The sequence below is a fragment of the Durio zibethinus genome, chromosome 25, assembly GCF_047325235.1.
Source record: "Durio zibethinus cultivar Kanyao isolate XHJ-2024 chromosome 25, ASM4732523v1, whole genome shotgun sequence".
Lineage (NCBI taxonomy): Eukaryota > Viridiplantae > Streptophyta > Magnoliopsida > Malvales > Malvaceae > Durio > Durio zibethinus.
Window position 1 is genome coordinate 12,206,962 of NC_143186.1, and position 27,988 is coordinate 12,234,949.

Below are 27,988 nucleotides of genomic sequence, written 5' to 3' on the forward strand. Positions count from 1 at the left end.
CTCTTAATTCTCTGAAGTTGGAGATGTGATTGACACGCTATGAATGAACTGAACAAACCTTATTCAAATTCTATAAGGGGTTAGTAAGCATAGCTAAGAAATGGATAAGCTCTATGCCTTGTGGCCCGGAACAATGGTGACTCAAATACCAGGAGATGTTATTATGCTCTCACACTAATCATCCTCTGTTGTTTTCTTCAAGTTGTTACAGGGTGGTTGAAACTTCAAGAAATTTCCTAGAGACGAAAACGAAAAATGAAGTAATGTCTAACAAGATAACAGTGTTGTGCACAAGTGCACCAGATGTGACAATGGTTCCAGTGAAAAGAACAGCAATGGTTGTTAGTGAATGCTGATTACTAATATATCACCGATGTGGAATCATTCGTCCCCTGGCCAAAAACTGCTATAGAATTCTTAGCATATTCCATCAAAGAGTCATAAAAAAAGACCGCATAGGGTAAGTGTGGAAGAAGTAACAGCCATGAAATCTGGAATTGATTGAAACCTGCTGGCAACTATGTGCTAGTATAGAAATCCTGTTCCTCCTGACACTAGTTCTGTTGCCTATCCTATCTGGAAATTGAAACAAAATAAGGACATGAATCATAGTTTTGTGTTATTAGCTTTAAGTAAAAATGACTTCAGTCAAAGGACATTGTTTTGATTTATTTTCTCTTGAAATGTACTATTTTTCAAATCACACTAATTATTATCCTTTGCAACTGCATAAATACGGTAATCCAAATTTTGAAAGAAAGAAATAGTGCTAACCGTGGGGGGAATTAAGGTAAACAAGAAAAATGTACGTTGTCTGACTCGTAGGTTTCCCTACTGTTAATCAGACAATTTTCTTAATTTGTTGAATCTCTATTCTGCCAATAACCAGAAGTCAAATTGACTGGATAGAGATCAGCAGCAGATGTAGAAGAAGTCCATGGCCCATCCGCTAACATACTCCTTGTCTGGCTGTAATCTGCATCATTTTCTTCAAGTTTCTGGTACAACTTTTTCACAGCATCAACATTCAACTCATTTGCAGAAATACTTGAATCAGTAAAGAACTCCTGAACAGCAGCCCTGCCTTCAAGCATGCTCACCACAGAAGACATGGAAGGCCTAGCTGCAGCAGTACGATTTGTGCATAGGAGAGCTACATTGATCACCACCATCACCTCGTCTACGTTGCAATCAGAGCCTATTCTTGGATCGACTAAATCCAATATGTTCCCTTTCTCCTTCAAAACATGAGCCTAGAAACACAAGATTCAATTTCCACATTAAGATTCATTTTATACTCAAAACTGACAAATGCATAATCTCCATTTGCTATAATAGGAATGAAACATCAATATTTCCAATGAACTGCAATCCCAAAACAGTAAAATTCGCTCATTTAATGATTACCCACCTTGGAATATTCAATGACTCATTCCTTCTGTTCTACAAGCATGATATTGTCAGTTTGTCATTTAACAGGCTTCTCATTTAATTTTGGTAAGACAGCATATCAACATGGATAAACAATAGAGGAAAGAATAAGAGCTCAGTTACCCAATCAAGGAGATAGATAGGTTCTTCCTTTGACCAGGTTTTAGTGTTGCACTTGCCACTAACAATTTCAAGGGCCACAATCCCAAAACTATATACATCAGCTTTGTCAGTTAAATGACCGTGCATTGCATATTCAGGAGCCATATAGCCACTGCAAAGTTAAGAAGATCAATTAAATACAGCTTTTTTTTTTTTTGTGTGTGTTAGGCATTTGTATATATAAAAAAGAACAGTATTGCAGTCATTATAACACTTATCTTGGTGGATTGCCTTGGAAACCACTTAACCTAGAAATTTATGTACAGTCAAATATTTGTTAAGAGTGAAAATGAATATACATACAAGCAAATTTCTGTGTATTTGTGCATTATATATATATATATATATATATATATTCTGGGAAATTTTCTATCATTCATTCATTGGCATTTGAGAAAAACCCAAAAGCAAATAAATGAAGAAAAGGAACACACTGACAATCAATATGAACTGAGACTTACTAAGTTCCAGCAATTCGGGTGCTAATGTGGGTATTGTCCTCTTCATCCAGCTTGGCCAAACCAAAGTCAGATATTTTAGGGTTTAGATTCTTATCAAGCAACACATTGGTTGCCTTAATGTCTCTATGAACAATCTTCAACCTTGATTCTTCATGGAGATAAGCTAAGCCTCTTGCGATACCAATGCAAATCTTCCGTCTTGTTGGCCAGTCCAGTTTCAACTGAAATTCTTCTGGGCCTTTAATAACCAAATAAAGAGAAGCTCAGATATACTAACCATACATCTATTCATACATTATTTATAACAAGCATCCACAGGTCTTATTTTGGGTGTGTGTACATATATGTGCTTGCTCATCAATCTAGTTAATAACAAATGGAGTTAAAGTAAGTTGTGGACAAGATCTACCAAACAATGCACGAGCAAGGCTGTTGTTTTCCAAGTACTCGTATACAAGCATCAATTGATTTCCTTCAATGCAACATCCATACAGCTTTACTAGATGAGGATGTTGTAGAGCTGAAATCATGCCAATCTCAGTCACAAACTCACGATTTCCTTGCTTTGATCTAGCTGATAGCTGCTTAACAGCAATTACTGTACCATCTGCCAGAATGCCCTGCATTTGAAAAACATTACGAGGTTCAATCAACAACAAAGTACCTGGAGTAACTGCTGCAGTAAGGATGGTCACAATGCAAAGAATCAGAAGAAAGAATGTGTTGCACGTGATACCTTGTAAACGGGACCAAAACCACCTTCTCCAATCTTATTAGTAGCATCAAAATTGTTTGTAGCAGCTTGTATTTGCCTTAAGGTAAAGGAACTGGTCTGTAATTCTATACCTTTTAGATCTGTTGAAGAAGCTAAGCTAAATAAGAAACATATTTATAATATAGCTTCTAAAATCTCTGGATTCCTATGGATACCGATTATGTTCCCTATTTCTTCCCAAAATGGTGAAATGGGGAAGGGGTGGATTCATGTCCTAGTAGTATGTTATTACACTATCATTTCATGTCAACAAGCTCACAAAGCTCGGAAGTAACAGAGATATTGATTTCTCTCCAAATACCTTGTTCCAATGTACTCTTCCGTCTTAAACAGCCATTCCACCAAATGATGCCCACAATCAGGAAAGTAGCGAATACTGTTCCAGCCACTGCTCCAGCCACAATACCAACCACCGCACCTGCAGTGATACGACCTCCATTTTCTGATGGAGGTCTATAATCTGGTTGAAGAAAATTTTGAAGAAGTTAGTTGCAAGATGAGATGGCACTGTTGGTTGATAGCATAATTCAACTCAATTGGAAATAATGGAGAAATATATAGGTGTGATTAAGAAAATCAAAAAAGAAAAGAAAGTAACAGGGTCCAACCTAACTTGTCCATGAAGAATTAAGGAAACTCTATATAGAAAAGCTATGGAAACAACCATTCCAGCCTGAACTCCCGTGAATTTGTCACAAGGACAACTCTCCTCTAAGGTGGTCTCAATTTGAAATTTCTCTCTCAAACTCATTATCAGATGACAAAATGTAAAATCCAATAGCATCTGAATTAAATTCATTGAAGTAAGTATATTTACTGAGACACTTTCTTGAATACTAGAATTAATTTATCATCCCAAACAAAATCTCAAATAAAAAGGTGAAACAAAAATAAACACATCCTATATCCTTATGATAACAAAAGGTGATAACGTTGTACAAGACAAAAGAAGTAAGAGTTTCAGCAAGTAGAATTCCTAGAATCTTAAGGAGCACAAGTAGCATGATCTAAAATGAAATTTCCTAGCTATATTTAATATGTGACAAAGCCACTAAAATAGCATGGTTTTGAACAAGACGAGGCAGTTTGCAACAATTAGAGACGATAAGAATCTTCCAGTTGACAACCTACCAGGATCAATAACAGATATTGCTGAGATAAGAGGACCGTAAACTCCTTTCACGGGAATAGATGTTGTCCCTTTTCCAGCCCAATGCAAACGGATCTCCAAAGTACCATCAGTCACATTTGCAGTAAAATTTTTCACAATTGGTTTGCCAGCCCCACCTGCTTCATCCTTAATATTGAAATCCTTCCGCACCTGCTTTCCCTGCAATTATCCATTCCATTTATCCAAACTTTCTATGCAGTCACATGTTGTAAAGGATGCTAGAAATTTCAAGTTGATTGGCCATAATAAGGATTAAAATCCAATCCCTGATTCTGTGCCACAAATCATAACAAACCGCAGTGCAATACTGCAATATTGGCAGAATTGTGACCATAATCCTCCTTGTGATCTGGCGGTCAACTCCACTAACCAGGGATTGGATTTGAATCCATATAAGGCTGAAGCTCCTTCACTAGCTCAAATCAAGTAGAATGTGATAGTTTTGAAGTTTCTCTAATGTCAGAACTTTGTAAGAAGAATAATAGTGCAATACCTGAATGTAAATATCAAATATCCGCCTCCCTAAACTGCTATAATTTTGACCATCAGTGAACTGTATCTCTGCAAAATGGAGGTTTACGGTGTATGTTGCATTATCCAGACAGAATGCATAGTAAGTCAAAGAGCTAGGTGAAAGTCGTGCATTTTTGTAGAGTTCACCACCACTACTCGAAAGCTGTGTATTTTCCAAAACAAGGATGTCCGGGTTCTTCTCATCATCCAAAAAAATACCAGTGCTGCTAAATGCCCAAGTACTTGGGAAAAATTTACTTCGAAAATATGTTGAAGGCCCAGCTCCATCATCATCAGCTTCATAGATTGTATCATTAAACGTTGTATCATTAAAAGTTTCTGTGCTCCCTCCACAGTTTATAAAAATAGAGTGCAAAGCTGAGGTTTAAAAACAACAGTTCAGTAAGTATTGGAGGAAAATATAGAGTGAATCAGTCACAAAGAAAAGAAGAAAAGAATAAAAGAAGAAAAGAAGAAAAACATTACGAGGCCTTTCTCATCCTATTCATCCTCCTTTTTTCTTTACCTTTTATATAGGCAGAGGGATGGGGAGAGGGGAAGAGGACACCAGAATTCAGGGAAATTTAAACTGATTTAAGTTCTCTCTTTTTTGTCTCCCAGGCAATGGGAAGCAACTTAATCTTTTTTTCATTCATCTTTCCCATCTGCAAAGTGCTTAGCTGTAAATTTCCTCCAGACACAAGGTTAAAAAGACTTAGGAGACAGCTAAGTACAAGTTACACAAATAGTGGATCTCAACTGCCAATTGTCAATCTCAAATGAGTCAAGTACTTGGTATAGCAGCATAGGCTAGAGCATTTGCAGAAAGATGGCTATTTTTTAAAGAAAAGGAGAGAATATTCTGAAGTATGCAGTACGTATTTTTGATGGAAGATACATAAGATAAAAGACCCCGATACTTCTTTAAGTCTCTCAGGAAACATAGCAGGTGTATGATTAATTTTTTATGAAAATCATAATAATCTATAACCCTAGCATCTTAGCATTTGGATGGTAATCAGAGTGAATTGAAAACCTTTTATTACTTAAATGTTAAACCCTTTGTTCCCTAACTATCAAAGAAAGGTTGAAAGATAAATACAGCAAAGTTTTATAGAGAAAATGTTAGAAAGAATTACAGTTCCATTACGAGAACCTAACATCGTTAAGAAGTATAGGAATTTCTACTTACGTTCTGCTGGACAGTTAGGGCTTTCCAAACATGAAACAATTCCACTGGTAAAACAATCATGAGTCCCAGAAAAAAGTTAAGCATTATAACAGCAAAACCGCAGTCTGTCGAAGATATGGAAGTTTAATTATTGTTGTCTTGACACTTACGAGTTATAGATCCTTGAAGTGCTTGCAAACAAGTTCCTATAGACAATAAGAACATTATATAACTATAGCTATTATATGAGAGATCCACACACAAACAAAAACCCAAAAAACAAACTTAGATGAGAATGTTCGTACAGGCCACTTTGTTGGCAGCTTGAAACACCTGTGCTTGTGAAGTTGTTATATGAGAGATCCCTGCAAATAGAATAGTTCAGAATATTAGTTTAATTCAGCGGTAATGAATTTCTCTTCGATTCAATCATAAATTACAATAAACTGATATCTAATTCCTTTTGTGCAATCAAGTTTTTGAGGCCACATGCCATAGCTAAAGCAGGGGTAAAATTTATGCCATAGCACTTAACTTTACAAGTTTCACCTTGTAAATTGAAGCATCAAACTTCATTTTGGTTATTTGAAAAAGTGTTATGAATGATCAAACTTGTTGAGCATATAATTAATGTAATTGAACATTAGGAAGAGAATCTCACATATCCTTTGTTGTTTCCCTTATCCATGGAGGGACTGCTCCAGTAAAGTTGTTTCCATTTAAAAACCTGACATCAAGTTTCTGCAATTAGATATTTCAGCACTAAACTTATCAGGAAGGTTTGTCAGTTATAATGACAAATCTGAGGATACTGAAAGAAGTAAATTTATACATCCTCTGACAAAGGAACAAGTGTACTTTAGTTGATCTATTGCATGACCCACACATTTCTAGATTGCTAAATCTTTGGTGCTAATTAATTAGATGATTATAGTCATAGAATCAGCTTAAACTTTGTATTCCACCACTAAAAATGGGTGGTTGCCCTTTGGTGAAGAAAATACATGGTTCACCCACTGCCCTTAGGGTGGAAGTGGAACTCCTGCAGGGCTGGGGCTTTAACCTCAGCAGCTCCTGCAAAATCTTTCCTGTTGAATCCACTGTACAAAAAAAATAAATAAAAGAAAAAGAAAGTTTACAATAAAAAATCGTATCCTCACATTTGTTTCAAATTAAGTGCAGAAAGATTTCGAATTTCCCCACTGAGTCTGTTGAAGCTGAGATCTCTGCAAGAAAATTTATATAAGGGTATTAAAACCCCATGCTGTCTCTGAAAATTTTCTCAATTATTTTCTTGGAACAAAGCATCAAAATTCACAACTAAATTATGTCCCACTACAAGAACATTCTTATGTCATCAAAAAATAACAATACCCAAAAAGAACATCATAATTCATCAAAACAAAAGAGATATGCTGAAACAAAATTGAAAGAGAGCTTTGATGAATTCTTATTATATCACAAAATCTTCTTTGTACACCCTTTAAATTTTCTTTTAAAATACTCACATAGCAAAAATCAATTTTAGCCTTTACTAAATGACAAAAATACTTTCAATAGTGTATACACCGCAAATCACCTTCTTCTTCTATCCTGTTTTCTTCGTTCTTTTTCTTCCTTTTTCATCTCTCTTTCACATACACTAGACCCTAAATCTTGAAAATGAATTTTCAAGAATTGAACTGCTTATTGGAAAATGAATTTTCAAAACACAATATAACTCTTGGATATCAATTTCTAAATATACATAAATTTTTATTTAAATATATATTTAATTATAAACTCTTAATAACATTTAATTTTAATTTAAATAAAATAAATATATTTAATTTTAAAATAAATAGTACTAAAAAAAATTTATCATAAAGTAAGTATTTAAACCGTATAGATATTCTTCTATTATTTCAAATAAAACCAACAATTTTAAAGCAAAAATCAAAGGAGAGGTATATCAATTTTTTTGTTGCATTAGATACGAAAAAATAAATTTCAATCTCTTAGCATAAAAAGGAACATCGAATTTGACAATGTCCCTTGTTAGAATCTCTAAGCGGATCTTTAATAATTTTTTTGGTATATGACTGTTTAAATTTGGATTTGTCAGTACTGAAGATATTATAATGTTTTTTATGGTGCCAAGTTATTGCATCAATAAAGAACTATTATGTTTCTTCTATTTGCACGTATGATTAATTAAATTGATTCATCACTACATATATGTTAAATTAAGTCATTTTTAATTGAGTTTCTCATAAATAGATTTTTGAAAAACTTAAAAAAGATCTTCGGATATCCATTTTCAATAAGTTTTTAAGCTCTTTGAAAAATTATATTGCATCTTAAGAAATAGATTTTTGAGAGTTATATTGTATATTTGAAAATTTATTTTTGAATATACATAAAATTTGTTTAAATATATATTTAATTATATATTTTTTATAATGTTTAATTTTAATTTAAATAAAATAAATACATTTAATCTTAAAATAAAAAATATTAAAAAAAATTAATCATAAATTAAGTATTTAAAGTATACAAATATTCTTCTATCATTTCAAATAAAACTAATAATTTTAAAACAAAAACCAAAGGAAAGAGAGAGTACTCAGTTTCTTGGTTGTGTTAGGTACAAGAAAATAGATTTCAATCTCCTGGCACTATAAGAAACATTGACTTTGACAATATCCCTTGTTAAGATCTCTAAATGGGTCTTTAATGATTTTTCCGAGATATAATGTTTAAATCTGGTTTTGCCAATATGCTATTGCCATTATAATGTTCTTGAAAGTGCTAAGTTATTATACCAAGTAAAAACTATCATATCTCTTTTATTCACACGCATGATCAATTAAATAGTTAATAAATGTATATATTTTCAATTAAGTTATTCTTAATCAAAATTCTCAAAAATGAATTTTTTATAAACTTAAAAGATTTTTAGATATTCATTTTTGAGAAACCTTAAATCTTTTTGAAAATTTATTTTCAAAAAGCTTTAAAGTATATCGGAAATAAAGCTTACGGGAAATGATGGATTTTCAAAAATCTTTTAAGTTTCTCTTAAATCAATTTTTGAAAAATTTTAAAGTTTTTTGAATATATATTTCAAAAAAACTTGATTTCACCTAAATTTTATCACAAATAGTAAGTCAAAAACACAATTCAACCAAAATGAATTATAAAATTAGGTAAGAATCTCACCTTTAATCACCGAAAAACTAAAAAACAAAAGTAATTTATGGTTAATTTGATTGATTTATGATTTTTTTATTAAAAGTGAAAAGAGAAAAAAAAGAAAACGTAAGAATAGAAAATAGAAAGTGAGAGGTGAGGGTATATGTAGTATAAATAAAAAATTGAATTTTAAATTTAAAGTGTATTTAGAAATAAGGTGTATAAAATAATAAATGAAATGCAAATAAAATTCTCTGAAAGCTTTTCTTCCGTTTAAGAAAAAAAATCAAGAATTGAAAGTTAGTTCAGTTAATTCATAATTCATACAATCACTCATAAAAAATAACATTAAATTTGAAGTTCAAATTGTATCTATATCTCTACTATTATCCTCATAATGCGGTTGTCTTTATAAAAATAAATAAATAAATAAATAAGAAAGAGACCAGGTCTACTACTCACAAGATCTGCACTGTTGTCAATGCCTCAAGAGAAGCAGGTAGCTCTCCAATGAGATTGCAACTCCTCAATATCCTGTTATACAATCACAAATATTCCATTAATTCAGTTAGTGAAAATAAATATCGGAACTTCAATCAATCTCTGCCTTATTACAGAGTTTTTACTTACAGTCTCTCCAATTTAGGCAAATCACTAAGTTGTGGAAAACGTGCTTCACCTCCATTCAAGTCACTAATTGTTCTGCAAAGTATAAACCAATATCCAACTTGACAATATCCCATGTTATAGATACTGAAATCTTCAAAATCTAAGATCCATTGCTTACAAGTATGTTAAATTTTCTAAAGAACCAATGGCTGGAATTGGCCCACTCAAACCACTTGCCTGAATATATCTGTCATTACCAAAGTTGGATTGATTTTAAATGATTGATAAAACACAGCAAAATATTTCTAATTACAAAAATGAATTGAAGTTCTCACATTTGTTCTAGTTTTTTCCAATTCTGAAATATGAACTCAGGAATATTTCCTGCGAAGTTGTTGTCACTTATTCGACTGTTGAGAAAACAAAATAATCATAACCAGTATATAACTACATAGTAATCAATCTGAGCATATAAAAATAAATAATATCAATTCTGAATGAAATGCAGAGAAGAACATTAGAAGCTTACAACTCCTTCATTGTAGTCAGCTTAGCAAATGTTTCAGGCAATTCTCCAGTAAAATTGTTGGAATTAAGAAACCTGCTAAGCCAGCAACATTAACAATACCAAGAGGAAAGCAGATATTCATTCGAGGATATGGAAATGATTCAAACCAATATGTAGCGATATTCGAGTAGATAAATGAAAGATTTAAACAAATTCAATCACTTTATATAATAAGGAAAATCCTACACAATGAAATGAAATTCTGATAGAATTTGAAGAGGAAGAGTATCTCACAGTGTCTCAATCTTGGACAGATTCCCTAGGGCTTGAGGCAAATTTCCCGAAAAGTTATTGTGCTCAAGGACTCTGCACATTTTTCAAAAAATAACATTAATCCATTAGACATTCAAAACAAATATCCTTCTGAACATTTGTCAAAATGAAAAATCAAACGACGAATATATGATGAGAACTTGCTATAAAGCAACTCACAAGCTGGTAAGATTGCTTAGGTTCGCCAGCTCTACTGGGATTGAACCTGTTAAACGATTTCCAAGAAGGGAACTGCAAATGCGTTTATGTATCCAAGAAATCAGGGAATTAAAGAATTAATCCTGCTACCAAAATACTGTACATTGACCAAACAAACTATGAAACAATTATATATATATATATATATATATATATAACTACAAAACATCAAATAAAAAAAGAAAAACGAAAATGAACATTCAATTTGAAATAAAAAGTGTATTGTCTATTACTGTAATAGTTGTCTAGCTATGTGTGAATACATATGGAAGGCGATAGAAATGCTATGCATGCATCCATACATACATACATACATACATACATACACATGAAAAAAACATACATGCTGACGAGTTGCATAGAACCCCATTTAGGAGGAATGGTGCCATTAAGATAGTTGCGCGTGAGGTCTCTGTAAGAAGAGTTCAAAACAACAAATTAAATATAGTCAGTCATAAAAAGAAATAAAGATATATAGTCAATGAATTGAGGTAAATTAAGATGACAAGCGCATTAAGCTATAGATCTTGAAAAGAAGTATGGAAAGGTACTTGCATTTCTTGGAGGAAAGGAAGGCTGACCAATTCTGGTGGGAGAGTGCCTGATAGATTTTGTCCCTTGAGCAGTCTGTTTCAACATAAATCAAGGTTTAGGTTATGCTGCTTAAAATTGTATATTACTATTAACATGTCAATACTAATTTCTAGGAAGTTGAATTCTTTATTATTAAAAATTAGATTTATATTTGATATATTGATAATTATCCATTAATGAAAGAGTGACACATCATTAATGAACAAAAATTAAACTTTAAAGGTCTTCCAAAAGAAATGTTTTAAATTTTAATTATCTAATTAAATAAAAATTTATTAATTAGTTTTTTAATTGATTAGGGTTTTTTTTTTCCTTAAACTCAAGCCTCTTAATTTATTTCATCAACGGACTCAAAGAAATTTTAGTGATGATGAAGGCTCCACGTATCGATGGCCTCTCCTTGGCTGTCTTTTTCTTCTTCCGCGATAATATTACCGATTACCATATAACAAGAAACTATTTTGAAAATCTTTTTAGATTATCAGTATAGGCCTATATAATATACCGTTGGGTGTTGTAATCAAAGGCTATAATCCAAGAGCTTTTGCTGCTCCATTAATGGAGTTGAAAGCCGAACAATGGTGGCTAGTTGTGGTTGACACGGGTCATGGTGGTAGGGATTTCTTTTTCTTCTTTTTTGGATTAAGGAGTTTAACCCTAGATTTTCCGTTATCTTAGTGCGGTATTACTAGTCGTAATTATTTGCGACTTTAAATGTTATCTTGTTTTCATTCAACAAAATTCAAAAGAGTTAGGATATATTGGATGAACACTAACATTAAAAAATAGTGGTAAAAATAAAATTAATTATTAAAAAATATATTAGAATATTGATGGAGCGATAGCAATGAATTAAATTATGATGAGAAAAAAATGATAATTAAAAATATTAAATTAAAATTTACATGTGATAAAAATTTTAAATTATAAAATAATAATATTTTTATATTCTTAATATAATAATAAATTTTATTATTTTATTAATCATATATAATATTATATTATAACTTACATACATATCTATTAAATTTTGCTTACGCTGAACATTTAAGTGGACCATTTCTTTAGATGACACATAAGATAATAATAAATAATTATAATATATATTATCAAAATAATTAAATATAAAAAAATTTTAAATTAAATCATTAAATAATAATAAATATTTATTTAAAAATATTAAAGGATACATGATTATTTACTTTATTTAATATTATTTAAATCCATTTAAAATATTCAAATTTGTTTAGATTGATAAGAGCGTGCATAAATTACTATTTAAAAATTTTGGTTTGAGGACGTCTTGAAAATATCCATCTTAATATATTTTTTAAATCTCTAATTAAATAAGTAGATAAAAACATCCATTTAAATAAATGAATAAAAACATGTTTAATTATTTATATTTTAAAATACTTGACATAGAATTGAAAATATATTAGACTTATGTTATTCTATTCTATCTAAAACTCTTTTCTTTGGTCATTCCATTCTAGATTTCTTGAAAATTTTCATCTAAAAGTTTTTTTTTTCATTTATATATCTTTTTCAAAACTTTATTTCCTCCCTTAAATTTCCCTATTCTTACTTTATATTTTACAAATATTTATACAATCAATAAGAATAAACAGTGGATCTTTGTAGGAAAAAAAAAGAAGTATTTTTTTTTATTTCCTTGAAATATGTGATTTATTTTTAAAAAGATTTTTATTTCTCGATTTTTTATGTAATTTTTTATTAATATATCTTAGTTCTGTTGTTGTTATTCTAAACTCTATTCTATTATGATAATAAAAATTTTAAATAGAGTTTTTTTATCATTCTTTTTTTTTTTAATGAATGGAATTTTGAATGGTTTCGAATCTGACGAACCTTTTTCGATTCAACTTCTTAAATCACATTTTGTCTTCAATTTTAAATTCCTTCATTCTTTTGATCGACTTCATTATTAAATTTTAATTATACTTTATAATAATTATAAGTTTTTCTTATAATTTTTTGCTATTTATAAATACTTACTACATTTGGGTTTTATGTAAACCTTTTTATATATAGCAAAATTCTTTTTTTTTTTACCAATTAAGAAATCAAATTTATGAAATAAATTTAAGTAAAAATTTCAATGTCTTAAACATTTACTAATATACTTTTTTAAATTAAGATGAAGGTCAAAAGGTTATTTAAAAATTTTGTTGATAAATTATATTTTTTATTTTGGAATTTTGTACTTTCAATTTATGAAATTAAAAATCAAATCAAAGATTTTAACATTAAATATATAAATTTAATTAAAAATAAAAAGAGAAAATATACAAATATTTAGTGATAAAAACAAAATTTTGAATCTGCAAAAATTTTTTATAAATTAAATTAAATATTATTATAAATATAAAAATTTCGTGCATTTGCATGGGTAAAAAACTAGTTTATTATATAATAAAATTTATTTTTATATTAAATTTTAAAAAAATTATTTCATAATTTCTTAAATTAAAGAAAAATAAAAAACAAAAATAAAAGTATTAAAATATATAACAATTGAGAATAAAAAAGAGAAAAAACACCCCCAGTTGGCCACTGGAAGATTCCCTCTTCAGTTGTCAACTGAAAGTGCAGGCAGTGAAATTATTCAACCGTGCCACACTGAAAAAATGCCAAATGAATTACCAATGTGATTGAAGCCAAAAAGTGGCTTTAACTGTGCCGCACCAACCCTTTAACGACTTCCAAATGGGGCCTTAATATCCAAATTCATTTAGTTGATTTGAGTTAAATTCATTTTAAAAGTTTAACGTGTGATTCAGCTTTTTGTAAAATATAGAAGAAATTATTTTTAAGCTAAATAATTTAAATATAAAGATATTTATTTTTAAAGAGCTTCTAAAATTTAAAATTTTTTTATTGATAAAATGATGACATCTAGTAAATTAATAATGTATAAAATGTATATGCTATTAGTATATCAAATATAATTTTTAAAAATTTTTAATTTTTTTTTCAATAATCTTTAATTTATATTTGGATTAAGGGATTTTTCTTTTCTTTTTTCTTTTTGAATTCAAATAACAAGGACCTATTCCCTACTTCCTCCTTTTTTCTTCCTCCATTTTTCTTTGGTTTCCTTTGTAAAAAGATTAGCTTAATTAAGGTTGCATAATTTGAATGTTATATGTGCTTGCATTTTATTAATTATAACTATCAAAATCATTTTTTCCTTCTCAACAAAAACTTTAGACAAGTAATACTATTTAGAGTGTTCATAATTCAGTTTTAACTGAATTAATCAACTGAATTTATTTAATTCAATTAATCGGTTGATTAATAAAGATAATTTTGAAAGAATTTCAATTTTTGGTTATTCAATTCAAAAATCAAATTAACTAAAATTTTAATCAAAATATAATATAATCTAAATATAAAATAAAAAAATTATGAAATTGATCATTTTATTTCAAAAGTTGTTAAAGTTTTTAACATAATATTTTGATCATTAAATATTTTATTAGATAATTTTGTTTAATTTATTTAAAATATAAAAAATTATGAGTTTAAAATATAATTTAATTCAAATATATTTATTATTCGATTAACTTAAAAAAATTAATCAAATCAACCAAATTAAATTTGATAGATTAATTTTTAAAATTAATAAATTAGATTCAATTAATAAAAATAATATAATATAATTCGATTTTGAATAATTCGATTCAAAATTAATCGAATCAACCACTAAACACTCTAATTCTATTGCTTTCTCAATATATGGTTTTGAGCTCTCTTAGGAGACACTTCAACAATTATAATTTAGAAAGTTCTAAATTAAAAAAAAAAAAGTGATTTATAAGATGATAATTAAGAATTACTTCTCATTATATAGAACAAAATCATATGAAAATATATGTTATTTTGAGATAAATAAATAACAAACTAGGTAAACCTATCCACAAATCAAATCAAGCTCTGCTAACCTTTCGAATTTTTTGTCAAAGGTGTGGTCCATCGGATTTAAAAAGCCCAAAATTTTTTAAAATATAAAAATAATAATATTTTAATATTTTTAAATATATTTTAAAATTAAATACAAATATTTTTATTAATTAAATAATATCTCAAACTAAGCCATCTATTAATCTGATTCTCGAACTGGTTTAAATTAAAAATTATTTTAATAAATATATTTACTGTTGATAAATTTTTTAAACTCTACTAATATTTTTAATTAAAATAATTAAAAATTAATATAAAAAAAATACCCTTGTCAATCTTTTAATTTTGTTTATAAATTTGAAAAATTTTATCTATCAGATAATATATAGAATATTAACCAGCAAATTAAGAGGTTTTTACAATTGCATTTAAACATTTGGGACTGTTCTCATTTATCTATGTTTTAAAGACTAGTGAGAGTGAGAGAGAGAGAGAGAGAGAGAAAGGGCCGCTCAAAAGGACTTTGCACGCCGACAAAAACGTCGGCCCACATGTCGATTCTGTTGCATCTATAAGTCAGCAGTCAACAGTACTGGTCGATGTGCTGTTAAAGTCTATTACACAGTAAGTTAACCAGTTGGCACTCCACAACCAATTCCGTTAGAGCTCTGTTTTCTTTTTGTTTTTTTTAATTATTATTAGCATGTGTTTATAAATATTTGTTAAGATTAATTAAATTTTTTTTGATTAACTGGTATTTGTTTTTTATTATTAGTATTATTATGCATTTTTTAGTGAATTAAAAATGCATTAATTACATATTTTTTTCTGTAAAAATATTATCATTTTAATTTTTTTATAATACGTACAAATATTTAACTCAATTTATTAATGTTTAATTTCTTAAGCAAAGAGTATCTTTCAAATCGTCTTTTTTTCAGCTGTAATCATCTGATTGAATACCAATGCCAAAGGCTTCCTGGCCCAATCATTTGGCGTTGTAAGACTAGCTAGGGCTACCAATAGCCTCGATTCTAAGATATTTTCCTTGAGACAATAAATATTTGTAATATAATAATTAATTTCTTTTAACGCAATTTCAAACGAAAAAAAAAGAAGCTTTCTTTAATGCAATTATTTATTTGTTGTTTTTGTTTCTTATGAATTAAAAGTTTGTATCTTCTCTTTATACGTACAATTTATGAAGTTATTGGTTGTTTGAACCATTACCTGAAGAGTAATTAATTTTTTGGATTCAAATTAACTTGCAATTTTATTAATTAAACAATAACTTGCAATTATTATATATCTATTAGCATCTATATGCTGCATACCTTATGAAACAAATTAAGGATTAACCTTTTTTCAATTACTTTATCAATAATAACTTACAAGAATACATGAAGAGATTTAAAGATCCTTTTGACACGTGGTGGAAGGAATTCCCACAGCGTCACAACTCTCTTTTATGACTGGGTTCCTTCCTCCTACCATGCTGATGAGTTTGTTCGACAATTAATAAACTTGGACGAAAAAAAATTCATTTGAAGATAGAGATGCTTACATGTGGAGGACATGGCAGGTTTTGTTGTTGTCGAAGGAGCAATCACAGGTAACACTATTAGCATAATTTAATTTGGGTTCTACGGTTTTTTCCCACTCGCATGGATCAATATCAAAGTTCCAGTTTGTCTTCCCCAATGTCTTGCCTATGCTTTTCAAAGCTTCCACTATACATACAAATATATAACAAAAAAAAGGGTGAAAATTACAAGAAAATAAAAAAGAAGAAAAGAATTAAGCCAAGTTCTTTATCTCTAGACTACTTTGATTAATTACCTTCATCACTTGCAAGTGTAGCTCCTAATGAAAAAGTTGTAAGGCAACAAGCAATGAACATTGAAGCAAAAACAAGTTGAGGAAAGAACATCTTGGAATGTCGTTGAAGAGGAACTGAAGATCTCCTTTGCTCCTTTTGAATGAAGAAAAAATGGCATGAAATATTGGGTTTTAATAAACATGAATATGAAAGTCGAAGTTTCTATGAAATGAAATAAAGGCAAGAAGAAGAAAATTATTTTGGCCGCCTCATACAGAAAAAGAGAAAAGTCAATTATATATTATACTGTGATTGGATGTTTGTATGACTTACCAAACAAAAATGTTGTCATATGGTAGAAGTTGTATAAATATCACGCATGAAAATTTAATGAAAACAAGGTCTCATATATATATAATGATGGAAATTGAAATCCAGCTTCCTTTATTTAATGGTTTGTACGTACTTGTCCTCAAGAATATTATCTTCGTCGATATATATATATATATATAAAGTTATGAGAAAATGTAAAAAATCACAGTCAACGTAATTGCAACTATTGTTAGTCCGGGGCAATTAAAAATGAAAATTACACCAACCATTTTCAGCCAAATATGGTTGCTAGATATATGCATTTAGTCTCTTATTAAAGTCGAGCTCAAATTTTCATTTTTTCCCTCTATTTATGATTAGAAAATAATAGATTTAAAGCATATAAAAAATAATTGGATATCATGATATGTATACATTGTTAGTGAAGTGTAAAAACCTATAAAAACAAATTTATATTTGTAAGTTTGTATATATGACTAGATCTATTCAAAAGTTGAATTATTTGTCCAAGTCTAAATATCCATTTGAGTTTTAATAAGATTTAGATAAAAAAATTAAAACTCGTTAAATAAATTTGAGTACAATTTTTAGATCCATTTAAATTTTAGATCGAGTTTTGAAAAAAAAAAAAAAGCTTGAGTCCAACCTGATCCAAATTCACATATATGTAAATTATTTATTTATATATATAAATTATATATAAATTAATTCACATACATATAAAAATTAAAAATAAAAATTATATATATTTAATTAAACTTATTAAAAATAAAATTGATATAAAAATAACAATTAAGTTTAATAAAATATATAATTTTTATTTTTATTTTTATATTTATGTGAATTAAATATAATCCCATTCAATTTAATTTGATCATATTTTAAAATTTTTTTATATGAATTAAGTTTAATGGGTGAGTTTGAAATTTATTTTTTTTAATTTGGATTGGATTTAAAAAAAAATTTAAGTTTAAAATTTCATGCCAAACCGGATTTAGACAAATAAATAAACTATTAATATCAAGCATGAACTGACTTGATCAACTCATAAACACTTATATGACATTTCATGATAATATTTAATTAAATGAATTTTATAAATTAATAATTTTATGATTTATAGCGATTCTTTTAAATATTACTAACAACTGATTAAAAAAAAAATATTTCTTTTACTAGTTGTTATTAAAATTTTAAAGCAAACCAAGGTTCTCAATGTGAAAAATACCTATTAGTAGGTTTTTTTTTGTCAAAGATGAAACATTGTTAGATTAATTAGGTTAAAAAAATGTTTTAAAAACAAAAAAATAATTAAAATTACTATTTTGAAAAGTATTTCATTCAATATATTAAAACCCATTGTGTATATATATCTAACAAGTGTTGCATTTAATATGAAAATATTTTTGTGAACAATACCTTAATTTAAAGAAATTAACAAATTAATTATACATTAAAAAATACTTATTACGAAGTAAAAAGTAAAACCAAAATATGTTTTATTTAAGAAATTAAAAAATAATTGATTAATATTTTTAGATTACACCATGATCCATATATAATAACAAACGAATAATGCTATTTGATTCAAAATTTTTATCTCTTTTATTTATCTTTTTTAATGTAGCAAAATTTCATTGGATGATCTATTAAGGTAACAAAATTTTATTAAATAATCTAAAAAAGAGATCTGTCCTTTTTTAACCGATAACTTTGATTATGAATACAATGTTTAATTTGAAATCACTAACTTTTATCGCATAAAAAGTCAAATAATATAAACAAAATGTAAGATCAAAACGCGTAGATTGAGTTTGACTGATAGCTTAAAGATGGTGGGGTGCAAGTTAAAGTCAAGAGCATTTATATATTCAGAAACGCAACTTTACAAGTGAATGTGATAGACATTTATTTTTTCCATTAATTGTCACTTAGAATAAATATGTATGTTGAAATTATCGATTTATATTAATATAACTTTTATATTTTTTTTAAAATTTTGAATCGAAATTAAATTTATAATTCATTTAAATCAAAATAATATTTTAAATTTGATATTAGTTTAAAATTTTAAATATATATAAAAATTATATTAATATAAATAAACCCTTATTATATATATTTATTTATTTATTTAGATACTTCACTTTTTGTTAATCTTAAACCAGGGATGGATGCAAGTGTTATAGTAGGGTGTCCATGGCCTACTGTCGATATGCTACTGTGCGTCTGGCTCTTAGGGGCACTATTTCTTCAAGATGCTGGTAAAGTCTCTTCATCGCCTGAGAGTTGGATTCGTCAGGAAGAGTGCTTGAATCTGTAATCAATCCCTAAACAGCAGCCTTGCCTTCAAGCATGCATATCTCACAGATAGAGGACATGGCAGGCTGTTAATACTGGATACGGCCTTTTTTTGTTGACTCGTATTTTTCAGAGGGCAATTCAACAACTGTTTAACAAATTAAAAGTGTTTTGCCCTGGATGTTCCATTGTTGTCGGTGAAAGCAGATTGCCTTTACACAGGGATGGCAAAAACTGCTATAGAATTCTTAACATATTGCATCGAGAAGTTTAAAGAAAAAGAAAGCTAGGTGTGCAAAAAATAACAACCATATGTGACCATTTACATTTTGCTTTATGGGAAAAATGTCCTAAGACTTCCTTTTTTTTTCCCAATTCATTTGCTAAATTACATAAAAGCAAAGTCTTTCTCATTTCAATCAAGACAGTTTGCTTGATTTGTTTAGTCTCTACTCTGCCAATAATCAGAAGTTAAACTGACTGGATAGAGATCAGCAGCAGATGTAGAAGAAGTCCATGCTCCAACTGTTGACCTGCTGTGTGTCTGGCTCTCAGGGGCACTCTTTTCTTCAAGATGCTGGTAAAGCTTCTTCATAGCCTGAGAGTTCGATTTGTCCGGAAAAGTGCTTGAATCTGTAACAAAATCCTAAACAGCTGCCTTGCCTTCAAGCATGCTAACTACAGAGGATAATGCAGGCCTAGCTGCCGCATTAACATTAGAACATAGGAGAGCAACATTGATCATTGCCATCACCTCTTCTTTGTTGTAATCAGAGCCCATCCTTGGATCAACTAAATCCAATAAACTCCCTTGCTCCTTCAAAACAAGAACCTGGAAACAACGGGAAGATTGAATTGATAAGCTTCAACTGATAAAATAGGAAAGAAAAACAATATATCCTGTGAAATGCAGTCCTAGCTAGAATAGGAGTTCTAGTACTATAACATTACCCAATCAAGAGCATAAAAACATTCTTCCTTCGGACGGTAACTAGTGCTGCTCCTCCCACTAACAATTTCCAATGCCACTATCCCAAAACTATAAACAACTGCTTTTATCAGTTAAGTAACCACGCATTGCATATTCAGGAGCCATATAGCCACTGCAGAGTTAAAAATATTAATTTAGTACAAAATTATAGTTTTCCATATTTTGCATTTAAAATATTGCAATAACTATGTCCTTGCAACAATACTGACTCAACTTGCATTGAAAAGTATACCTATCCTAGAAATTTCTGTACTGTTAAAGATCTGTTTGCACCTTTGTCTCTCTCAGGGAGTTTCTATTACTTGTTGGAATTTATTAAAAAAGGTTGTAAAATATACTAAGGAACATATTCATAAGCAATCAGAACAGTGATGCTTACAAAGTTCCAGCAACTCGGGTGCTAATGTGAGTATTATCCTCTTCATCAAGCTTGGCCAAACCAAAATCTGATATTTTGGGGTTTAAATTCTTGTCAAGTAACATTTGTGGCCTTGATGTCTCTATGCACAATCTTCAACCTAGATTCTTCGTGGAGATATGCCAAACCTCTTGCTATTCCAAGGCAGATTTTCTGTCTTGTTGGCCAATCTAATTTCAATTGACATTCTTCCGGACCTTTTAATAACCAAATAAAGAATAGGTCAGACAAATTTTGTTTGTTTTGTACAAATACATACATGAATAGCTTCAAAACCAAGCAATCGAATGAATGATGTGGCTAAAACCTACCAAACAATGCACGAGCAAGTCTGTTGTTTTCGATGTACTCATATATCAGTAACAGTTGATTTCCTTCTGTACAAAAACCAAATAGCTTTACCAGATGAGGGTGTTGCAGAGCAGAAATCATTCCAATTTCATTCACAAACTCACGGTTTCCTTGCTTTGATTTGGCAGATAGCTGCTTAACCGCTATTACTGTGCCATCTGCCAGAATGCCCTGCATTTGAGAAATTTTACCAGCATCAATTTTCAATAAGATATGTTGGAGGAAGAGCTGCAACAGGAACATTCCGAGTGGAAGGAATAAGAAGAAAGTATTTGTGGAACATTATACCTTGTAAAAAGGACCAAAGCCTCCTTCTCCAATTTTGTTAGCAACATCAAAATTATTTGTAGCAGTTTTGATTTGCCCCAAGTAAAAGAATCAGTCTGCAAGTCTAGACCTTTTAGATCTGTGGAAGAAGAAAAGCAAGATTAATTAGGACCTTTTATGTGATAGCTACTAAAATCTCAGGTGTCCTGTTGTCTAGAGGCAAATTTAAGTGGAAACGTGCAAGTGGTATGCTATCCATTCCGAGCTGAACTGAGGGAAAATGGGATGGGGAGGTAACAACCAATAATATTTGCAATTTTGCATTACCATATTCATTTCTACAAGTTGAAAAGAGCTGGTACTATAACAAAATCTTGGTTTCACTACAAATACCTTGTTCCAATGTGCTCTTTTGTCTTAAACAGCCTTTCCACCAAAGTATGCCCCCAATGAGAAATATGGCAAATGCTAGTCGAGCTACAATTCCAACTACTGCACCCAGAGATATACCACTTCTACCTCCATTTTCTGATGGAGGTATAAAATCTGCTCGAAGAAAATTATAGAAGAGTTACACAGATGGGATGACGGATGACATTATTTTTCTGAATGCTTAATCCAACTAACTGGAAACCATGAAGAGTACAGATTGGACGAAAGGAAAGAATTCTTAAGCATCAAACTGAAAGAAAGGGGGAAAGAAGAAGTGAAACAAAAATGAAAATGTTCTTTTTTTGTATAACAATAATGACTCATATAAAGCTGATTCGTAGAATATTAAGGAAAGACAAGTATCAAAAGTTGAACAAGATTACCTAGCTATATTATTAGTACATTATAGCAGTGCCTTGACAAAATGGACATCCAACAATGAGGGTCTAGAAGAAGAATCGTATGATAATGTACAACGTACCAGGATTCACAGATATAGCTGATATAAGAGGACCATAAACTCCTCTAACAGGAATACCAGTTGTCCCTTTTCCAGCCCAATGAAAACGGATCTCCAAGGTACTATTAGTTACCACTACAGGAAATTTCTTTATGATTGCCTTGCCAACTCCACCAGCTTCTTCCTCGATGGTAAAATCCTTCTGTACCAGCTTGCCCTGAGATTTGCTATTCTAGTTAACTGAAAATTTCATGCACACACATATTACGAAGTTCTTTTTGCTCAGTTTTAGAGTGTAATAGAAATTATAGGCCAAAGCTCATAATATTGTTTTACGTTTGTCTAACAACATAACTTTGTTAGTAAGAACTATATTGAATAACTACCTGAAGGTAAATATCAAATATGCGCCTTCCCAAGCTGTTATATGTATCGTCATTAGTGAACATTATCTCAACGAAATGGAGGTTCACAGTGTAGTTTCCGTTGCCCAGGCAGAATCCATGGTAAGTCAAAGAAATGGGAGAAAGGCGTGCGTTCATGTATAGTTGGGAATCATCCATGGATAGTTCAGATGAATTTGTCCAAGTGTAGGTGTTTGTTTCACGGTCATCATCCAAGAAGCGACCAGTGCTGCTAAATGCCCAATTACTTGTACTTTGAAAAAATCTTGAAGGTCCAGCTCCATCTGTATCATCTTCATATGTGGTATTTCCACCAATAGTTACATCTCTTCCCCCACAGTTTATATGGAGAGAGTACCAAGCTGAGACATAAGAAACAACAGCTGAAAAACTATTGGAGAATTATACTCTTCAGCCTTCAGAATGAAATGTTTCACACAAATAAGAAGAAGAGTTACTCGGGTACTCTTTTCAATCTAGAAAGTATTGCATAGTTTCATTGACAATCTTTAAACTCTTGCCTTGATAACTATCAGCTATGGTACAAGTTTAAACAGACATAGCAATCAGCTGTACGAGAGTCATGTAAATAATGGATCCCAACAGCAGAGTTTCAAGCTCAAATGTGTCAGCAGACTGGCCAAGCACTTAGAATGGTTAGAGCATTTGCAGAAAGATTGGTGATCTTTGAAAGAAAAGCAGAGTATCCTGAATTATCACTTTGCAATTCAATGCTAAAGCATTGTCAATGAAAATATATTTACGAAGCTAGAATTTAGAAACTACCAGGTGAATTCAATGGGATATATCAAAACATATTAACATTCTTTAAGATGACTTACAGCAATGAAAGCTTCTCAAACAAAAAACAGATCCCCTGATAAACAATAGATTGTCCAGAAAATGTCAGCCTTGACAGCAAAATATCATTTCGCTGAGAATACCAAAAGTTTAAGAATACCCACAGTTTAAGAATACCCTTATAGAATAAAAAAGAAAAAAAAAAAAAAAGAGAAAAGAAGCAAAGGCTTACGAGGTATTGCTACGCGAAGTGCTTGCAAACAAATTCCTACAGAAAATATTACAGATATAAAGTCATTGTTAGTGGCTGAAATATCCATACACTCACACCCACCAAAAGAACAAACACTTAAAATGATAAGATTCTTACACGCTCCGCTGTTGACAACTTGATGTCCCTTGGCTTCCAGCTGTGAAATTGTTGTAGGAAAGATCACTGCACAAAATAGTATTTATAAACAATCTAATGTTTTGTTAAGTATATCTATGGTTTTTCGTTTAATTTGTTCTAAGTGCCGCGTGAGTTGCTATTCCAATCCCATTATGCAGTCACCTTTAAGTAGGATTATAAAAATTGAGCTCTAAGAAGAGCTACAAAGGCTTTTGCACAAATCTAATGAGCTCCGATTGTGAACCAATATATCAAAGTTCTTTCCAGAGAGTGAAAATCTTGGAAGAGAATCTTACACATTGTCTCCATTTTCCAGTATCCAAGTAGGGACTGATCCAGTAAGCAAATTTCTAGTCAAACACCTGATGAAAAATAATAGTAACTTAATGAAATCAGACATTTTGCATTAAATGACAAAAAATTGATAGCGCAATTCCTCACTTGTGATGCCAAACAGGAACATATGAAAATAGAATTACTGATATTTAAACCTCAACAGCACATTAATATTTTTGGTAAACACTTCAATTTTTTTTTTGTTGGCTAGCTGGGGTTCAAACTCGAGACCCTCAACCCTGGAGCCAACTCCATTGTATAATACTAACGTCTAGTTGATAGAATTAAATGTAGACATCTTCTGACAGAGGAGACAAGTTTGGTTTATAAGACATCAAGAATGGTTATGTATTTTAAATTGCTGATATAGATTGAATGATGTATACTGTAGCCATGTATTACTAATTAAGTAATTTCATTGGATCAGCAAAAACAGTTTGACATCTCAGTAAAGGCTGCTTGCACTTTGTGGGAGGAAAATTTACCGTCAAAGATCAATCACTTACAAGTAATTCACATCCCCAAGGCCAGATAAATTGCTGGAATTTCTCCACTGAGTTTGTTAAAGCTGAGATCTCTGCAAAATGAAAACAAAAACTTACAAACTCAAAGGTATTATAACCATATTTTGTCTGAGTACAGTTTCTCCAGCTCTCAGATAAACGAGGTTGAAAAGAAAGGCTTAATATTCTGAGCAGCACAGTGAAATTCATAACTACAGAGATAAGAGAGGAGAAACAAAGAAACAAAATCAAAATGGAGAGGCAACAGAACATATCATCATCATAAACAATGTAAAAACTACACGAACTAGTGGAAGAAATCGGGTTTATAACTCACAAGGTCTTCAATTTTGTCATATCCTCTAAAAATTTAGGTAGCTCTCCAATGAGATTGCAACTTCTCAATATCCTGTAATACAACCACAAATATCTCTTATTTGAGTTACAAAAGAGTTATTGATATGTTTAATGGAATCTTATTCATTGTAGAATTTTACTTACAGTGTCTTCAGATTTTTCATGCTACTAAGTGGTGGAAAAGTTGCATCAGTTCCATTCAAGTCACTAGTTCTCCTGTTCATCAATATTTTTCATAAGTAATAAACATCATAATGCAATGTCCCAATACTTAGAAAAATGAGATCGATCTTACAAGTCAGTTAAATTTTCCAGGGCACTAATGCTTGGTGGAATTGGTCCGGTTAGACCACTTGCCTGAATTGCTCTGCCATTACCAACATTTCATTTAGCTATGTAAATGATCAAGCAAAATTCTAACGAATAAACAACTGTAAAGGGCATTAGTAATATCAAAGCTCTTACAAATTTTCAAGGTTTGTCCAATTCTGGATGAAGTTAGGGATCTCCCCTGTGAAGTGGTTATCACTAATCCGACTGTTGATCAAACAAAATTATCAGAAGTAGCATTGTAATGTAGTAATTAAGCCTGATAACTCAAAAAAATTAAAAGCTTACAAGTCCTTCAATGTGGTCAGCTTAGCAAATGTTTGAGATACTTCCTCGGTAAAATGTTAGAGCTAAGAAGCCTATATACCAATAACAAAAATGTAGTATGAGCTAGATATTAAATCAAACTTAATAAAAACAGTAATAAATGAAATTCTTGTGAAGATTTAAAGATTAAGAATCTTACATTCTTTCAATTTGGGGTAGATTCCCAAGCTCTGGAGGCAAAGCTCCAGAAAGCTGATTGAACTCAGCTGATCTACATGTTTTTTATGATTAATAAAATTGAGTCAGCTGATATTGATAACAAAGATTCCTATAAATCATCATATTAAAGTAAGAAATACAAGAAACTGGCTATCAACAACTTACATGCTCTTAAGAATACTTATATTTCCTAGCTCTTTTGGGATTGGACCTGTTAAGCGATTTCCAATAATAGAACTGCAACAATATTCATGCAAGGATAAAAAAAAATTATAAATTTCACATGCATTGTCCATCATAACTGTCGCAAATACATTCCACAATTGCATCATAAATCATAACTGTTTGCAGAACTTTGCAACTATTCAAACCTTACTGCAAAATCTATCAGCAACAAGATTTGAAAATTTTTGGAAGATATGTTATGCTGCAAAAACTATTTGTAACATTCTTTTTAATAATCTTGCCACTAAATTTTGTTTGTGACAACATTTATTATTGCAACATAATACCTTTTATGCTGTCAGAAAATCAAAAGTCACGAACTATCTGATCAAGTTTCTTACGTAATTAAGTGTCTAATTAATAGAAATATATTATATAAAGAACATACATGTTGACAAGTTGCATGGAACCCCACTCTGGAGGTATTGTGCCATTAAGGAAGTTGCGGCTGAGGTCACTGCAACAACATTAACAGTTTAAGTTTGTTAATGAAATGGAATTTCCATTTTCATGGAGTTGAAAAACTACAATGAAGAAGATTGGAAAATAGTTGAACTTACATTTCTTGGAAGTAAGGGAGCTTGACCAATTCTTTTGGGAGAGTGCCTGGGAGACTCTGTTTCTTAAGCAATCTGTTTCGATAGAAAATTGAGGTTGTGGTGCATAAGACTAACTACTATTGATGTATCAATGCAGTTTTCAAACGAATGAAATGATAATATGATTCATCTTTGAAGTTTTTAAGTTTCATGTCAACATAGTGACCCTTTTTAAGTGATAGATTGTTTTGAGAAAAAGTTAGGAAAGAAGATACTGTTACATTCAAATTTTAAACAACATTTCACTTTATGTTAAAGCCGAGCTAAGACTTCTTTGACATCGTTATAAGAGAGATCTTTATTGCAATACAGCTGAGTTTTATAATTAAATTTTTAAAATTCATTCATAAAATGACATTACAATATGATAAAAATTTCTCTCATCTTGCTGTCAAAGGAACCTTAATGATTAATGCACTTATGTATCAACTCTAAGTATGAAAATGAAGTACAAGCTATGAACCGTCTTAGAAGTTCAAGCTGTTAGAAAAAATACCAATTATTACATTCAAGTTCTAACATGCTTTTATCTCAAATTAAATGTCCATGTTTGACTTAATTTAGAGATTAAGGAAAAAAAAATTCTGATTTTAGCTTTTTATCTTATTTTTGAAATTTTTTTTTATAAAATGGATGAATAATAATGTTGGATGCTTAATAATTAATATGAAACATAAAAAAAAAAAAAAAAAAAGAATTATAGGTGTTTGAAAACTAGAAGAGGATATTAAATCTGAGATGGAGAGCAACAAAAAGAAAAAGATAGAGTTAAATGCTTAATCCAATATTCGATGAGAGGTAACTGTATGTCACTAAAAAAGAATGGAATAAATGAGTTTTGATTTAATAGATTTCGTTTCCTGAAATATTTGATTATGAATACAATTTTTAAATTGAAATGAATAACTTTTATCACAGAAAAAGACAAACAAAATAAACAAAATATAAGATCAAAACGAGCATATTGAGTTAGACCGACAGCTTAAAGATGGCAGAGAAAGGTGGGGTGCAAGTCAAAAAGTCATGAGCACTTATAGGTTCAAAAATAGATATAATTTTAAATACGATATAGTGATACAATATAAAAATGACACAAAAAAAAATTATATATATATTTTTAAAATATATGTTTTTTGTTTATTTGTATGAGCAACATG

The 27,988-nt window shown here is 30.1% G+C and overlaps 1 protein-coding gene and 1 pseudogene across 4 annotated transcripts; both read right to left on the minus strand.

Annotated features, from left to right (window-relative positions):
- Positions 1 to 643: 643 nt before the first annotated feature.
- On the minus strand, positions 644 to 17,072 carry LOC111275957 (putative leucine-rich repeat receptor-like serine/threonine-protein kinase At3g14840). Of its 3 annotated transcripts, XM_089754545.1 has the most exons (25): positions 16,867 to 17,072; positions 16,592 to 16,757; positions 11,062 to 11,133; positions 10,850 to 10,918; positions 10,468 to 10,539; positions 10,270 to 10,341; positions 9,997 to 10,068; positions 9,803 to 9,877; positions 9,646 to 9,714; positions 9,489 to 9,560; positions 9,321 to 9,392; positions 6,845 to 6,910; positions 6,346 to 6,411; positions 5,990 to 6,049; positions 5,855 to 5,890; positions 5,706 to 5,749; positions 4,494 to 4,891; positions 3,961 to 4,159; positions 3,131 to 3,289; positions 2,791 to 2,909; positions 2,464 to 2,674; positions 2,055 to 2,292; positions 1,555 to 1,705; positions 1,412 to 1,438; positions 644 to 1,253 (listed from the first exon to the last, which is right to left on the minus strand). In XM_089754545.1, the coding sequence occupies exons 1-24, from the start codon at positions 16,955 to 16,957 to the stop codon at positions 1,430 to 1,432; spliced, it is 2,658 nt and encodes an 885-aa protein (XP_089610671.1). In that variant the 5' UTR covers positions 16,958 to 17,072; the 3' UTR covers positions 644 to 1,253; positions 1,412 to 1,429. The 3 variants fall into 3 exon arrangements, 2 of the variants coding, with proteins under 2 accessions (XP_089610671.1, XP_089610670.1); XR_016333711.1 differs by lacking the exon at positions 1,412 to 1,438 and having other exon boundaries at positions 1,555 to 1,841; XM_089754544.1 differs by lacking the exon at positions 1,412 to 1,438.
- Positions 17,073 to 19,631: 2,559 nt separating this feature from the next.
- Positions 19,632 to 27,112, minus strand: LOC111276305 (putative leucine-rich repeat receptor-like serine/threonine-protein kinase At3g14840; annotated as a pseudogene). The gene is made up of 23 exons (XR_016333602.1): positions 27,102 to 27,112; positions 26,793 to 26,864; positions 26,621 to 26,689; positions 26,173 to 26,244; positions 25,988 to 26,068; positions 25,810 to 25,880; positions 25,657 to 25,728; positions 25,487 to 25,558; positions 25,336 to 25,407; positions 25,172 to 25,243; positions 24,838 to 24,908; positions 24,292 to 24,357; positions 23,975 to 24,040; positions 23,837 to 23,872; positions 23,646 to 23,680; positions 22,786 to 23,165; positions 22,421 to 22,616; positions 21,901 to 22,053; positions 21,529 to 21,646; positions 21,201 to 21,411; positions 20,851 to 21,086; positions 20,432 to 20,583; positions 19,632 to 20,312 (listed from the first exon to the last, which is right to left on the minus strand). The product of XR_016333602.1 is annotated as a putative leucine-rich repeat receptor-like serine/threonine-protein kinase At3g14840 (transcript).
- Between the last annotated feature and the right edge of the window lie 876 nt (positions 27,113 to 27,988).